The 15,577-nt window shown below is 41.7% G+C and overlaps 2 protein-coding genes across 5 annotated transcripts in view; both read left to right on the forward strand.

Annotated features, from left to right (window-relative positions):
* Positions 1-15,577, forward strand: part of GNAL (G protein subunit alpha L) — a 141,582-nt gene that overhangs the window by 106,099 nt on the left and 19,906 nt on the right. The window lies entirely within an intron of this gene.
* On the forward strand, positions 11,919-14,647 carry CHMP1B (charged multivesicular body protein 1B). The gene has a single exon (XM_036077908.2). It carries the CDS (start codon positions 12,060-12,062, stop codon positions 12,657-12,659), a length of 600 nt encoding a protein of 199 aa, XP_035933801.1. The 5' UTR covers positions 11,919-12,059; the 3' UTR covers positions 12,660-14,647.

A 15,577-nucleotide genomic window follows, 5' to 3' on the forward strand; every position in this document is an offset into this window, starting at 1 on the left:
GCCAGGATAGATGTTTTTATAGAGGTCCTCGTGGTTCAAGAAAGTGAAAAGACAACTCACAGAAGGGGATATATTTATAAATCATGTATCTTATAAGGGACTTGTATCCAGAATATATAAATAACTCCTACAGCTCAGTAATAAAAGGTTAAATAATTTTCATATTAATGTTTTCATCAATTTTAGAATGAGCAAAGGATCAGAATAGACATTTCCCCAATAAGATATGTAAATGGCCAGTAAGCTCATGAGAAGATGCTCAACAGCATTAGCCATTGGGAAATGCAAATCAAAACCATAATGAGATTCCACTGCACAGCCACTAGGATGGCTACAATCGAAAAGTCAAATAAAAACAAACGTTGGCAAGCATGTGTAGAAATTGGAACCCTCAGATATTGCTGGTGGGAATATAAAATGGTACAGCCGCTTCAGAAAACAGTCTAGCAGCTCTACAAAAAGTTAATCACAGAGTTCCCATGTGACCCAGCAGTTCCACTCCCAGATACATATTCAAGAGAATTGAAAACATACATCCCCACAAAAAACTCAAGACAAATATTCACAGCAGCATTATTCATAAGAGCCCAAAAGTGGAAACAACCCAATTGCCCATCAGTTGATGAATGGGTACACAAAATGTGGTCTGTCTGCACAGTGGATTATTATCGAGCTATGAAAAGGAATGAAACACTCATACAGGCTACAACATGGAAGAACCTTGGAAACATTATGCTCAGTGAAAGAGGGCGGACACAGAAGGCCACATGTTGTATGATTCCATTTCTATGAAATGCCCAGAACAGACATATAGAGACAGAAAGTAGATTAGGGTTGCACAGGGCTGAGGGAGGGTGTGGGGGGGCAGATGAGGAGTGACTGCCTGATGGGTACGAGGTTTCCTTTCAGAGTGATGAAAATGTCCTGAAAGTGATTATGGAGATGGTTGCGCCACTCTGAATAAGCAAAACACCATTGAATCGTGCACTTCAAATCCACCTTAAATTGACATTTTTTTTAAGATTTTTTATTTATTTATTTGACAGAGAGAGACACAGCGAGAGAGGGAACACAAGCAGGGGGAGTGGGAGAGGGAGAATCAGGCTTCCCGAGGAGCAGGGAGCCCGATGCGGGGCTCGATCCCAGGACCATGGGACCATGACCTGAGCCGAAGGCAGACGCTTAACAACTGAGCCACCCAGGCGCCCCGCACCTTAAATTGAGATGCCCTGTTGGAACTCGCTTAATTAAATCTTAACTTGGACACCTCAGTAAAATTAATTTGGAGACTGCTGATCATTGGGATTTCCTAATTCCAGGGCCTTTCAGTTTAATTCCAAGGCAGGGGAAGAGACTCCATTCAAAAGTGAACAATCGCTTGATTGAAGTTCATATTCCTGACCCTGTACAGTGCATTCTGGTTCATCTGTGCGCTCGAACTGAGTGTGGCGATAGTCGTAACGCCGTGGAAAGCATTCAGTATAAGACTTATAACATTTCACATTTTGCACATGCTTCCTTTTTAAATCAGTTTAAGAGAGGAAAGAGAAGAAAAGAAATGCAAAAGCAAAAACACTGATTGAAAATATGATTCTCATGCTGAAAAGATGTCATTAAGACATATTAAATCTCTAAAAAAGCATCGTCATGGAAGTTAGCAGGTAATTTTATCAGAAGTTATTTCCGTGGCATTTTGAGTTACTCCTTTCCATGCAGAGCCTGACACCATAACGACTCATTAAATATGTGTTGAATGAATAATAAATCTAATCAAGTTTTTTAAACTCTTCCTTATGAATGGTTCACGTGCTGTTGTTGACTGCTGGCGTGAAATTGTTGCTTACCACTGCACCTGGACCCATGCCCCTGCCTCATAGTAGGTGGTCAAGAAATAGTTGTTAAATGAATGGACTTTGATAGCTTTTCTTCCTCTGTGTTCTCTACCATTCGTATTCACCATTCTCATGTATACAGAATCAATTTTGCTGTAAAGCTCAGATCAAGGCACGGTATCTGTTCATAGAAGCATTATTCAAAATAGCCAGAAAGTGGAAACAAGAAAAATGTCCATCAAATGCTGAATGGAGAAACAAAATGTGGTCTGTCCTAACAATGGAATATTACTCAGCCCTTAAAAGGATTATTGATGGCTGCTACTACATAGCCTCCTTTAGGACAGACGTGTCCACCATCTCAGAGAAAACTGTATACCGTAGCAGTGCATCATACAACTACTTCCCTCCAGTAAACAACAAGACCGTGTTCACAATATCAAGAAATTTATTAAAGCCTCTAAATCAGATTTAGCGAGTAAGGAAGCTGCCCTTTGATAGCACATCAAAGAAACAGGGAGAAAGAAAAAAAAACCTTCCTTGGGATAGTATGTGTGTCAGTGGTTAGAATTACATATCTTTCTTACACCAGACCACATTGATCACATAATAATTAAAATCTGTGGTATCAATGAAAAGCCACCTTTCAAATGCAAGTTTATTCTATTATTATTTTTAGATTAAGGAAATCTAAGCACAAATAGAATTTCCATTTGCCTACTAGCACTTTTATTCATGTGACAACAGTTACGTGCATGGTATGCCTTTGTTGCTTAATCTGTTTTGTATTACTGTGAATCTGGAATTAATGTTTTGCATTAAGGTGAATGTTCTGCATTATTTCTGTGAGGAAGGAAAGAAAGAGTCTTCATATCAGCTACCTGAGACGAGTGGTAACTGCTAAGAAAGAAATTGCTTTGCCATACTCTGCCAAAATGCATGCAGTGACTAAATATATCTTCTTCTAAAATCTACGAGATTTAATAGGCCGTTTTTGCAAAAAAGAAAATTTTTTATTCTCAACTGAACATGTTTAATGACATCTCATATCTCTTTTAAGATCAGAAACTCAGCGTGAGATGAATGTAGATTGGAAGGTCCGTTTCTCATTCGGATTCTTCCTCTGACACATGGTGTGATCTGAACAAATCGCATACTTGGTCGCTGAAAATAGAGAGCCCACAGGGCACCCTTCCACAGAAGGCTCTACCTACAGCTTCTTTCTCTACCCTTGGTCAACCACATGCTTCCACAATTAGATTCTAAAGGTCGGCTTCCTTGTAAGGACCTAGGGCAGGTAGTGGGACACCGGCCTGGGCCACTGGCAGAAAGGAAACACCAGGATGCTTCCAGTGAGCAGGAACCATGTTGACTGCAACCTGTGGTTGTTTCCTTGTTCTATTTCATGTAAGTGACATTGAAGAATTCACGAAGTTTCACACTGTAGTGTAAGGTGAAATTCATTTAGCTATGAGTTCTCCTTTAACCCCTGAACTACTCAAAAAAAAAAAAAAAAGTATGTTTTCCTTTTCCTGCAGTATGCTAAGATTCACTATTAAGTATTGTTTTCCAGATGTTAATCTTGGCTGGGACTTATTATATTTAGGACAGGTTAATCATGTCCTGAGGCAGCCTGGTGGGTCCTAGAAAAGAAACCACCACGGGTGGAATTGATCAGGAGAGCTCAGCCAGCACCTCCAGGAGAAGAAACCCTGGGGGAAATAAATACCCCTGCTTTATGGAACTTTATACATGCATCACGTTTGCGGATGACTTACCTACGTCCCTGAACCGTGAGCTCAGTAAATATTTGTGGGATACAGGCACGAGCTGGAAGATTCTAGCCCAACCCCATCAAAGATGATAGAACAAGAATGCATATCCATTACGTTTTAGTTGAGGTATCTTGCACCTGATGACTGAGTTCAAAACCATTTTGAAGTTAACACTTCTTTAATTTTTTTAAAAAGAGGTAAGGTTTCTATTTTTTTTTAAACATTTTATTTATTTATTTGAGAGAGAGAGACAGAGAGCATGAAAGAGAGAGAGAGCGAGCACACCCATGAGCAGGGGGGAGGGGTTTGGGGAAAGGGAGAGGCAGCTTCTCAGCTGAGCAGGGAGCCCTACCTGGGGCTCGATCCCAGGACCCCAGGATCATGACCCGAGCCAACCGACTGAGCCACCCAGGTACCCCATGAAGTTAACACTTAAAAAAATATGTATCGATCTTTGGCCTCCTTTTAAGCCACCAGTGATCACTGTCACAGAGAAAACTGAATCCTGTCATAGCACATTATAGAAATATAGAAGTGACAAGAAATACTCTGCTTTGTTATAAAGCTTTTTACATTCTAAATAGAAGTGTTAAAATAAATTATTTTTGGTGCCTGGGTGGTGTAGTGGGTTAAGGGTCCGATTCTTGGTTTCACCTCAGGTCATGATCTCCAGGTCCTGGGATTGAGCCCCGCATCAGGCTCCACGCTCATCGAGGAGTCTACTTGGGATTCTCTCTCCCTCTCCCTCTGCCCCTGTCACTCATGCACTCTCTCTCTCTCTCTAAAATGAATAAATCTTGGGTGCCTGGGTGGCTCAGTCGGTTAAGCGTCTGCCTTCAGCTCAGGTCGTGATCCCAGGGTCCTGGGATCGAGTCCCACATCGGGCTCCCTGCACAGCAGGGGAGCCTGCTTTTCTCTCTCCTGCCTCTGCCCCTCCCCACTGCTTGTGAGCGTGAACTCCCTTTCTGTATCTCTCTCAAATAAATAAACCAAATCTTTAAAAAATTAAAATTAAAATTAAAAAATAAAATGAATAAATCTTTAAATAAATAAATAATTTCTAGTAGGGCTCACTGAATTAAGTTGTATTTGGTTTCTAATATGGTGATTCTTTTTTTTTTTTTTAAGATTTTATTTATTTATTTGACAAGAGAGAGACACTGCGAGAGAGGGAACACAAGCAGGGGGAGTCGGGGAGGAAGAAGCAGGCTTCCCATGGAGCAGGGAGCCCGATGCGGGGCTTGATCCCAGGACCCTGGGATCATGACCTGAGCCACCCAGGCGCCCCTAATATGGTGATTATTCTTAACTAAAAATACCAGCTTAAATTAACAAATCTTTATGTGTGGGCTCAAAGGTTTAATTGCAGTTCTTCCTTGACCAAAAGGGATTACCAGACTTAGCCTTGCACGGGCACTAATGGCCAATGACTCCTTCCTTTTTGTATATAGTGGGGGTTAAACCAGAATTGAAAGGACTTTAAATGGTTCCAGAATATGCAGCTGTTAGAACTAGTACTCTCTGTTCTGTGGCCATGAGTATTCTAAATCACTTGACTTAAGCTTAATTTAACTGTGAGATGATGTGACTTACAAGCTGTGTCTCGTGGCAGGTCAGACGCAGCACTGATTAGGGATATGAGTACATCAGCAGCACATGCTTGTTCCCAGGAGCAGCAATAAGACCCCCACCACCACCCCCTCCTAGTACTCTATCCAAACTAGCTGTGGGGATGCTCCCAGCTTCTGACGATCTTATTTCACGATATACACAAGGTGCACCAAGAGGAGGACAAGAGAAGCTTTTCATATGCAGCGAAATTTACTGCCTAGTGTGCACATGAACAGCTTTTTAACTCGTGGGTTGTAAGCTTAATGTTCACGTTTTTTAAAAAGTGACATGAGAACAGCCAGCTTCCTGGTGCCCAGAGTGGCCTGGACAAGCCGGTGTGCAGTCCCACTCATTTGCCCCAGCTCCGTAGTTGTGAAATCGCTCTCCATCCAGAACTGCGTCTGCGGGGTGCCCCACCAACGTCCCATTAGACAGTCAGGCAGCAGGAGATATTGCCGTGTGTTTCTACGCAGGGAAATAAGCTTTTCTTAAAAAGAAAAAAAAAGTAGCATAATAAAGATTTCTGGTGAAAAATGGGAACAGTGATTGGAAAGAGGAATACATCGCTCATTTCACAGACAAAAAATATTTCAGGTTTTTGTTTTCCTTCCGTAGTTTAGTTTCTACTCATGTTTTTCTCTCCCTCTGAGGCAGAAACCGCATCAAAGAAGTAGATTTTCTTTCTACAGAACATTCTGTAAGTGGAGGATTCACATAGAAATAGACACAGTCTGCCTTCTCTTTTTTGCTTAATCTCCTCCACATGTTTCTGCGAGATCTGCAAACATCCATCACAAATTGCTGGGGAAAGGGCAATTTAGATAATACACGTTTTCTCTGAGTAAATTTTACAGTAAATCTGTACAGATTGTTTCAGGGATTATTTTAAATGAAATTATGCAGTGTATACCATTTTGTTCTGGGGGCGGTTTTGCTCAGATTAAGTTTTTAAGATTTATTCATGTGTTAAGTATGGTTATAGCTATTTATTTTCATTACTACATAATATTCAATTATAAAAGTATACCACAATTTATTTTTCTGTTCTGTTCATGGACAGTCGGGTTGTTTCCAGGTTTGGGCTATGACAAATAATGATGCTCTGAGCATTTTGTTTTGTCACCTGGTATACATGTGCGAGAGTTTCTCTAGGGTGGATTATAGACATGGAATTGGTGCTCATAGGGGATGCATATTTTAACTTTATTAGAGATTGCTAATTTTTTTCCCAAGGAGATTGTATCTACTGACACGCCCACTAGTAGTATATGAGAGTCTTTGTTGCTTCACATATTTGCCCAAACACACTATTTTGAGACTTTGCCTCAATTATTCTGAGGGATTTTCTTAATTTAGTGGTTTTAAACAGTCTTTCCTGAAGGTGCCAAGGCCTGATGAAGGCATTATTACCCACTGTTAGATCAGAGTTTTATATGATGCCTTTCCAGTTTTATAAATGATGAAATGATGCCCAGTGAGGAGAGCTAGCCTGGTCTGGGTCACACAAGTAATCACACAGCTTTGCCCAGGACAGAAAAGAAGAGCCCGGTGCCCCATGCCCAGTCAGGACCACACTGCCCACCGCCCCCTCTGCTTTCATATTGCTTCCTTTACTTGGGAAAGTCCCAAATCGTCTTAAAATAAGACTGAACTAAAGAGTCTAGAGTTATGCTTTAACAAAACCCAAGCGAGGAAAAGTAATATTTAGAGACTATGTTTTTAAAAAAAGAATGACTGCCATTGATTTTTCCTAAATCTGGATCTTTCTTTGTTACAAGAAGGGGACTGGGAAGGCATATGGAGCCTCCCCCCGCCCCCCGCACCCCCCCCCCGCAGTTCTATGAACATCTAGAACAAGGTGATCATTGCTTTACTCAGCACGAAAAGAAACCCTGGACTGTCCTTAAAAGGGCCAGGAATATCCAGATTTAATCTTCAGCCTGTCATCAAATTGATAAGTTATTCAGTGTAGAGAAGGAACAGGAGAATCCCTATGTTAGTACAGCTGTAGATGCCAAATTAGACCATCAGGACATAGGGAATTCGGATACTCCTAAGAGTGTTAACTTCCTACATCACCATGAGAACTAATAACCCAGACATCACCAGCCTGCATGCACAGCAATGTGGAAGCCCACTCAAGTGCAACTTACCTGTTTCTAACTCTTTCTTACTCTCATCTTTCAAACCTTGACGAAATGTTAACATGTTAACATAATTTGAGGTACAATGACTTTGCAATTTCCCAAGGTTTGAGGACTCTTGGAGTTTTAAATTATAACTGTGTTCCAAAATAAAAGAGTGATAAAAACATGGGGCGCCTGGGTGGCTCAGATGGTTAAGCGTCTGCCTTCGGCTCAGGTCATGATCCCAGGGTCTTGGGATCGAGCCCGGCATCAGGCTCCCTGCTCAGGGGGGAGCCTGCTTCTCCCTCTACCCACACCCCCCCCGCCCCGCTCATGATCTCTCTCTCTCTCTCAAATAAATAAATCTTTTAAAAAAAAGTGATAAAAACAATTATATATGTAATATATACAGTAATATATAAATATGTAATGTAGTCCTTGAAATGGTCACCAAGTGGATATAATATCCAATGCCATTTTCTTTGGATGCATTCATACATTCAACAGAAATTTACTAAGCATCTGTGTGTCCCAGAGGTTAATCAGTACCAGGTGTGAGGTCAAGAACCAAAATGTCACCATGGAAAGATCTAAAAGGACAGACTTCTATTGAGCAAATCACAAATATATATACATAGATACAGATTATGGTGAGTGAAATTTCTCTCTAAAAGAGAATTCAAGGCGTAACATTTCAAAACCACCGGAAAATTACCTGTGAGAAGCCAGTAATCATTTAACACACACAATAAAATTATTTTTCATGTATATTTAGTTCCTTCTTTTATTTTGGAATGTCGTTAGATTTAGCAAATGAGTCTTTTCCAGTGAAATCAAGCCATATGTCCTGCTTAAATATCTCAAGTTTAAACATTTGTATTGGTTCAAAGGAAGAAAGAAAAAGAATAGGCCATAGGAGCTAAATTAAAACATACTTTTCTTCCTCATTTTATGATAAAAATAATTAACTGGTTTGACTCGCAGCTTTCTAGAAATGTCTGTACTCTAATCAAAATTTTCTTACGATCCCTAAGAAGAAAGTTTCTACTTTGGCGATGGGTGTTAGAAGGTGGTGTTATTACTGCAGAAGTTCTGACTAGTCCCAGGATTGTAAACTGTATACAGAGGCTCCCGGACTTAGGATACTTCAACTAGAACTTTCGACTTTGCAGTGGTGTGGAAACAATACAGATTCAGTAGAAAGCATACTTGGAATGTGGATCTTACCCCAGGTTAGCGATGTGCAGCAAGCGCCTCTCCAGAAAGGCTGAGCAGCGGCAGTGACTCGGTTCCCAGACAGCCACATGCTCACAAGGATAGCACACTTACAACCATTCTGTACCCATACAGCCATTGGGCTTGTGGCTTTCAGTACAGTATTCAGTCAATTACATGAGCTAGTCAATGCTTGATCATAAAATGGGCTTTGTGTTAGATGATTTGGCCCAACTGTAGACTAATGGAAGTGTTCGGAGCATGTTTCAGGTGGGCGAGGCTCAGCTATGATGTTCAGTAGGTTTAGGTGTATTAAATGCATTTTCAAATTAGGATATTTTCAACTTACCATAGGTTTATTGAGATGTAGCATATCGTAAATCAAGGAAGGTCTGTATTCTTTCTTTGCACCATGAATTGAGTCCAGAAGATTCTCATGTGCAGTCAGAATTGCCACAGAACCAAAGTTTCCTTTGGTAATCTTTCATAAACTCAAAATAATCTCCCCTTTGCTAGATACATGAAAAAGAAAGCATGCTAGTCAGAAACAGACCCTGAAGGTTTTCACCCTTGATGGAATGTAAAGAATGGAAAAACTTAGCCACGGAATGTAGATATAGAGAAGGGAGTTGTCCAGGATTATTCCTAAGAATGTGGCTTGAACAACTGGACGAACAGAGGTGCCATTTAAGAAGTAGGATGAGCAGGTTTTGGCAGTTAGGACTGAGAGTTCAGTCTGTTGGAGGAGTTGCCAAACAGTCTGGCGCCCCAAATTCTCCAGTGTCAGGAGACAGTTGGGGATACTGGAGCGCGGAAGGAAACTTTGCTCTAGAAGTGTAAGAGTGAGGGTGTTAGCTAGAGATCATACTGAACACAGTGGGGATGGCTGGGGTATTGATAGAGGCGAGAAGAGAACAGGGCCTGAGGACTGCTACTCCTGAGCTCAGGGGGAGGAGGGGGAGCACTGGCCAAAGGTGAGGTTGGCCTCTTCTGTGTTCCAGGCTGTCGTGATATCTGAAAATATGGCTTCTGGAACTCCACCCCAGCCCAGAGAGACTTGCCATCCGTCAAAGACTGTAGCTTCAGGGCATGTTAATTGCTTTTATCACCTTTCTTAGGTCACATTAACCTTTCAGTCAGTGCAATTCCTCAAACTTCTCAAAAGAACAGCTAAGTCACTGTCTTCTTTTAAGCCAAAGATGATTAGTCTTTAATTCTTGTTAACTGATTGGACTCCGCCTTGTTTTATTACCGGTCTCGCCGTATCCATAGAATCTTATTCCTAATGCTTAGCAGATGTGTGCTCTCAGGCCAGTTGCTTAGCTTTCTGTGCTTCAGTTTCCTGACCAGTAAATCGGAGGTGTTAGTAGTGTCCACCCCATAGGGTCTGTGAGGATGAGATGAGCTAATTCATGTAAAGTACCTGGAACAATGCCTGGCACATCAGTTCTTAATAAATGTTCGTTGTCATCGTCCTCCTCATCTATCAGAGTTTCTCATGATTATATTCCAAAACCTCTCACCTAGTTAGTATTTGTCTTTAGGGGAACTATGGAACATGTCAAGGAACTGCTATGCTAACTGCAAGGAACCCAAAAGAAAGAGAGGGTGGGTTGGGGGGGCAAGCAGAGAAAGAGATATAGGCCCTCTATCCCCACTTCAAACATATTTCTTCCCTTTTATTTGCTTTTCATATTGTTTCTAGAAGTGTCTCATGTGAAGAAAGAGTTCTACTACTTGAGGGAAGAAAGTAATCTTGGCTATGCTGCTAACTAGGGTAATTTTCCAGCTCCTCTCAACCACAATTCAATTCAGCAAGGCTTTTTGGACTCAGTGCCTACTATGTGCAGAGAGATGTCTGGGTTCCTTAGGGGGAAAGGAATAAGGTTGTTCTCTGCCTCCACGTGGTTCATAATATAGTAGTTGCCCTGAGCCCACAGGCCCTGAATCAGGAGTTACGCCGTGTGCTGGGGCAGAGATACAGAGCACAGAGACAGCAGGGAGGAGGGGCCTCCTGGAGAAGGAGGCTTTGGAGAAAGGGCAGGATCTCAGCAGGCAGAGATGCATGGGGGGTAAGCCGAGGCAGCAGGGACAGTATACACAGAGGGAGGGGCATCGAGTGTGCCTCATTCTCCACACACAAATGATCCTAGACTTTCAGGCTTCAGTCTGGTTTGACTGGCACATAGCGGAAAGAAGGTGGGGACCCAGTATGTCTCCTAGAGAAGTTCAGCGTTTATGCCCAGGTTTTGGAGCAAATGAGTGACAGAATCAGCACTGTGTTTTCGGAAGTTGCATGAGACACCAGCACTCCTTTACCTTGTGTTTCAAGACTGTTGGCAAGTTACCACAGGAAAGGGACGGTAAGACACCAGATTAAAATTCTCTCTAAACAGAACTAGCTCTCAGTATTCATTTTCAACCTAGCTCATTAGGGCAGGTTGGGCCTTCTTATATTTTAATTGCCTGTACCTGAAGAATCTTTCTAAAACAAAAAAAAACTACAGCACACATTGCTGCCATTTGAAAGCCTGAGTTTTTAAAGAGTATAATACATAGTGACAGCTTTGATGTATGCCAGCGGGTGTGGGTCCCGGTACTTCACCGTTCTCTGCCTGCATGATTTAAAATGACAGCGTAGCCTGTCAAACTTAAATGTGAGTGAAGCTCCTTGGATATTTATAAAACATCAAATGGATAGAATTGTGTCAGCAAAAGATGGGCGCTTTTATTACTAAACCACAGAAGGATTTTTGGATGATAGTTGCCGGCAACACAGCTGTAAGCTGCACTTCAAGCTGCAGCGTGAACATGGTGGTCCACGGCTGTGAAGGTGTTTGCACCCATTGCAGTAAAAGGGTATCAGAATACTCCAAGCAAGTCAATGATGCAACTTCTGTTTTGTTTTGTCAATGAATTAATGATCCGCCGTTTCAGGTTCCCCTGAGAAAGTGGCAGTTACCCATACAAATAAAGCAAGCATTAGTCTGCAAACCTAGTTGGCGGTTTGCCGGTTTTCAGCCGTTTTACCAGATACCTTAAGGCCTCAACTCCAACTTGGAGTGGAGATTTTTTTACGTGCAGTTCTAGACATAGCCTGCCTACTGCGATATATATATTCCCAGGGGTGCGTGGACACTAGTTTTTGTGAATTTACTAATGCTTAAGTAGTTGCAAAACTGCACGTAGAGAACGAGCGCCATAATCCCCACCCGCAGCGTCCAGCGCGAACCCGCCCGCGTCCGCTTGGTCCGGCCCGAGCCCCGCCTCCGGGGGCGTCCCCTGGCCCTCTGGGTCCCACAGGCCTCCCCCGGCCCCGCCCCGCGTCCCGCAGGCCCCGCCCCGGCGCCGGGCTCTGACGTCACCGTCTGCGCCGCGCGCGGCAGAAACAGGAAGTGGGACCAAAACAAAGGAGCGGCGGCGGGGAGCGGGCCTTCCTCTTTCTCCCTCTTCCGAGCCCATTTTGGCCCTGGCCACCGACCCTAGGGAGCCGTCCCACTATGTCCAACATGGAAAAACACCTGTTCAACCTAAAGTTCGCCGCCAAAGAACTCGGCAGGAGTGCCAAAAAATGCGACAAGGAGGAAAAGGCCGAAAAGGCCAAGATTAAAAAGGCCATTCAGAAGGGCAACATGGAAGTGGCGAGGATACACGCCGAAAATGCCATTCGCCAGAAGAACCAGGCGGTGAATTTCTTGAGAATGAGTGCGCGGGTCGATGCGGTGGCTGCCAGAGTCCAGACGGCGGTGACGATGGGCAAGGTGACCAAGTCGATGGCCGGTGTGGTTAAGTCGATGGATGCGACGTTGAAGACTGTGAATTTGGAGAAGATATCTGCTTTGATGGACAAATTTGAGCACCAGTTTGAGACGCTGGACGTCCAGACGCAGCAAATGGAAGACACGATGAGCAGCACGACTACGCTGACCACTCCCCAGAACCAAGTGGATATGCTGCTTCAGGAAATGGCAGACGAGGCTGGCCTAGACCTCAACATGGAGCTGCCGCAGGGGCAGACGGGCTCCGTGGGCACTAGCGTGGCTTCCGCCGAGCAGGATGAACTATCCCAGAGACTGGCCCGCCTGCGGGATCAGGTGTGACGACAGAACCCGCTCTGAGGTTTCCTGGCCGTAGCCACCTTCTGAAATGCTCTGTATATTATATATTATACAGTAGAAACTGAACATGCCAGAATGCTGAAATGCTCTTTACTTAAGATGCTTCTACCTTTGGGTTTACAATGCTCTCCAGATACACTAAGAAATTCCAGGCTTCCTCCATCTTAGCTGGATTTTAAAGTTCCGTATAGCTTGTGATGTGTATTTTTATAGCTGCCTCTTAACAGAACTAGTTAATTTGGTGTGTATGAATCTTTCTCAAAAATTTGGTCAAAACTCTTGTTCCGTGTATTCAGTTTTCTGCCTGAATTTATCAAAATTGAACTCTTTTTAATTTAGTGTAATTGGTAATACCTAGAGTTGACAGGTGGTGCATAAAAATTAGAGAGAGGAGAATGATTACTTAATTGATTACAGGGCTATCAACACCTCATTCAACCTAACGGGACAGTGCTATTTCTGTGTTTTTTTTTTTTTTCTTTACCATCACATCCAGACTACTGTTCTATTGATCTGTTCTCATAACTTATACTAAAATTATGGTAGGGCATTCTGCATAATATTCTCTTACTGTTTATGTTCCACAAATTTTTTGTGTGGTAGTTATTCTTTTATAACTGGAAAAAATGCCACATAATTTCATTTATTAGAAGTAAAAACTGCTCATTTATATTTTCATTTATTAAAGAGTTTTTCAAAAGACACGGTTGAACATGACAGTTTCAAATGAACATCTTAAACACATTTCTTATTCTTTTCCTATTTCAACACTTTAATTAGACTTGTCATAAAGTATGTTAATTAGCATGGCAGTCGTATTACTCTAACATTGCCAAAGAACTGTTGATTGGTTTGAGAAAACCCTGGGGTGGTGTGTTTGTAGGTTTTCTTTAATTGTTTATAACCAAAAATAGATATAAAATTAGAACTGCTTTTTAAGTTCTAATTATTTGCAATTATTATTTTCTTTTAAAGCAACAACCTGTTGAGAAAAACCTTAGAAATATAAGTTGGATGTTTTATTTAGCCATGCAAATAACTTAAATATACATGCAGCCACCTGGATGTCCGGGAAGAGGGAAAGATGCAGAATGGGACAGCAGGCTTGACCCTCTTAAGGCCAGAGCCCATCTGTGCTGCCTTTTGTCTTTCTGGAACAGCAGTATGTATTCTCTGGCTGCAGAGGAAAGCCTGTGGCCCCCACTTTCTCATGGCCTCCAAACATGGAGAACAGCAACTTGCTTTGGCTTTGGCAAGTATATTAATCTAAGTCAGATACTTAAGGACATTTGAAATTCCCCTTTTCCTTCACTGGTAGATTTCCCCATAAAAGAATTCCAGTGTTTCAGAAGATACTTACAGGGACTCTTACGAGCCCTTTGAAAGATTCATGACCAAATAGTCACCATTACTTTTTCCATTATGAATGAGTGTGTTTAAAAAAAAAAAAAAAATGAACAGGTATATGCAGATGAGGAGTCCTGACCCTCATATTTAAGTGTCTTTATATCTGACTGGATGTTGTTCCGAAGTCTTCCATAAGAGACACCTGTCGATTGTCTGCCCTGTATCTTCTTTCTAGAACTCTCCCCTTTTGGTGTCTCTTCTCATCCACATGGTTGCACAGAAGCAGCTGTGTGAGTATAGCATGAGTCGTAACCCTTCTTTAGACTGGAAAAAATTATTACAACTTAAAATATAGCTAGTGTCAAATCCTTTGGTAAATTAAAGACCCTTTTATAGTACAAATATTCCCAACAAAATTAATATATTTTGTGAGATTAAACAATGCTTGTATATGCTTGAACTTTCTTAAAATATGTTCATTTCAAACTATATGAATGTACATTTTTATGAACCATATTTTCAAAAGCATACCAGGCCCATGAATTATTTCCTCACTTTTGCAGTTGATGAAATGCTGAAATGTAAGCCACAGAAGTTTGTCAAATAAATCATTTTAAACTGCATGATATTGCATGTGAGTGTGCATCCTGTTTAAAAAAACTATTTAAAAAAAAATAATTCAGAGGTAGATTTGGTTCAGAAAGTGTGGTATTTTTCCAAACTCCCCTTTAACACCTTAATTTCTGTTTTGTTAACATGGAATGTCCATGTATATTTCAAGAAACCCTAGCTATTACTTCTTTACTATAATAGTTTCTTCCTAGCAACAAGACTCTTCCTCATCTTGAAACTAACCTGGGCTAATGATAGATAAAATTTATAAAAAGCTCAAACTCAAACATACCAAGGATATAGTTAAATCTTCCGCACAGCTACTGGTACCATTTTTACTCTTACTTCTCCTTTTTTATTTTCTGCCTTCACATGCACAGTTTTAACATGGATTTGGAATATACTTTTATGAACTATTTATTTCAGTTCAGATGATACCTGTGCAATTGGAAAAGGCTTACTAAAGCAGTTTCTTCTGGAAGTGATAATGCATATGTGTGCCCTTCAGATGGAGGCATGCTATGAGTCTTGTACACCACGTGCCTACCCTGTGTCCTGATTTGGCAAAGAGCCACCTAAAATTAGCACCAGTCTGTTAACCTTATTAACTGAACGTAGTCTCAAGTTAGCCAAACAAATCTCACATCATAAAGCAGAAGTGAGGGACCTTGGGTTCTAGATGCTTCCTTGTAATATGCACACCATTCTCTAGGAGGCATTTCTGTAGCCAAAATCCAAAGCTCAAGACCTTCAATACTATTGGCAAAAAGCTACAAGCCGGTGGACATTGAATAAACTGATGAATAGCCACTTGTAATTTTTTTTTTTTAATCAACTGACGCACTAGTAAAATACCCGCCTGGTTTACCTAGGTTTGTTTTTCTATGACTAGATGGTAAAACGATGTCTGTCTTGGTCACAATTACTGGGCCTGGTGTGGT

This window comes from Halichoerus grypus, chromosome 13 (assembly GCF_964656455.1).
Source record: "Halichoerus grypus chromosome 13, mHalGry1.hap1.1, whole genome shotgun sequence".
NCBI lineage: Eukaryota > Metazoa > Chordata > Mammalia > Carnivora > Phocidae > Halichoerus > Halichoerus grypus.

What these genes read in the sequence shown, in the direction of transcription:
- CHMP1B (XM_036077908.2), top strand. Translation starts at nt 12,060, where the DNA reads ATGTCCAACATGGAAAAACACCTGTTCAACCTAAAGTTCGCCGCCAAA.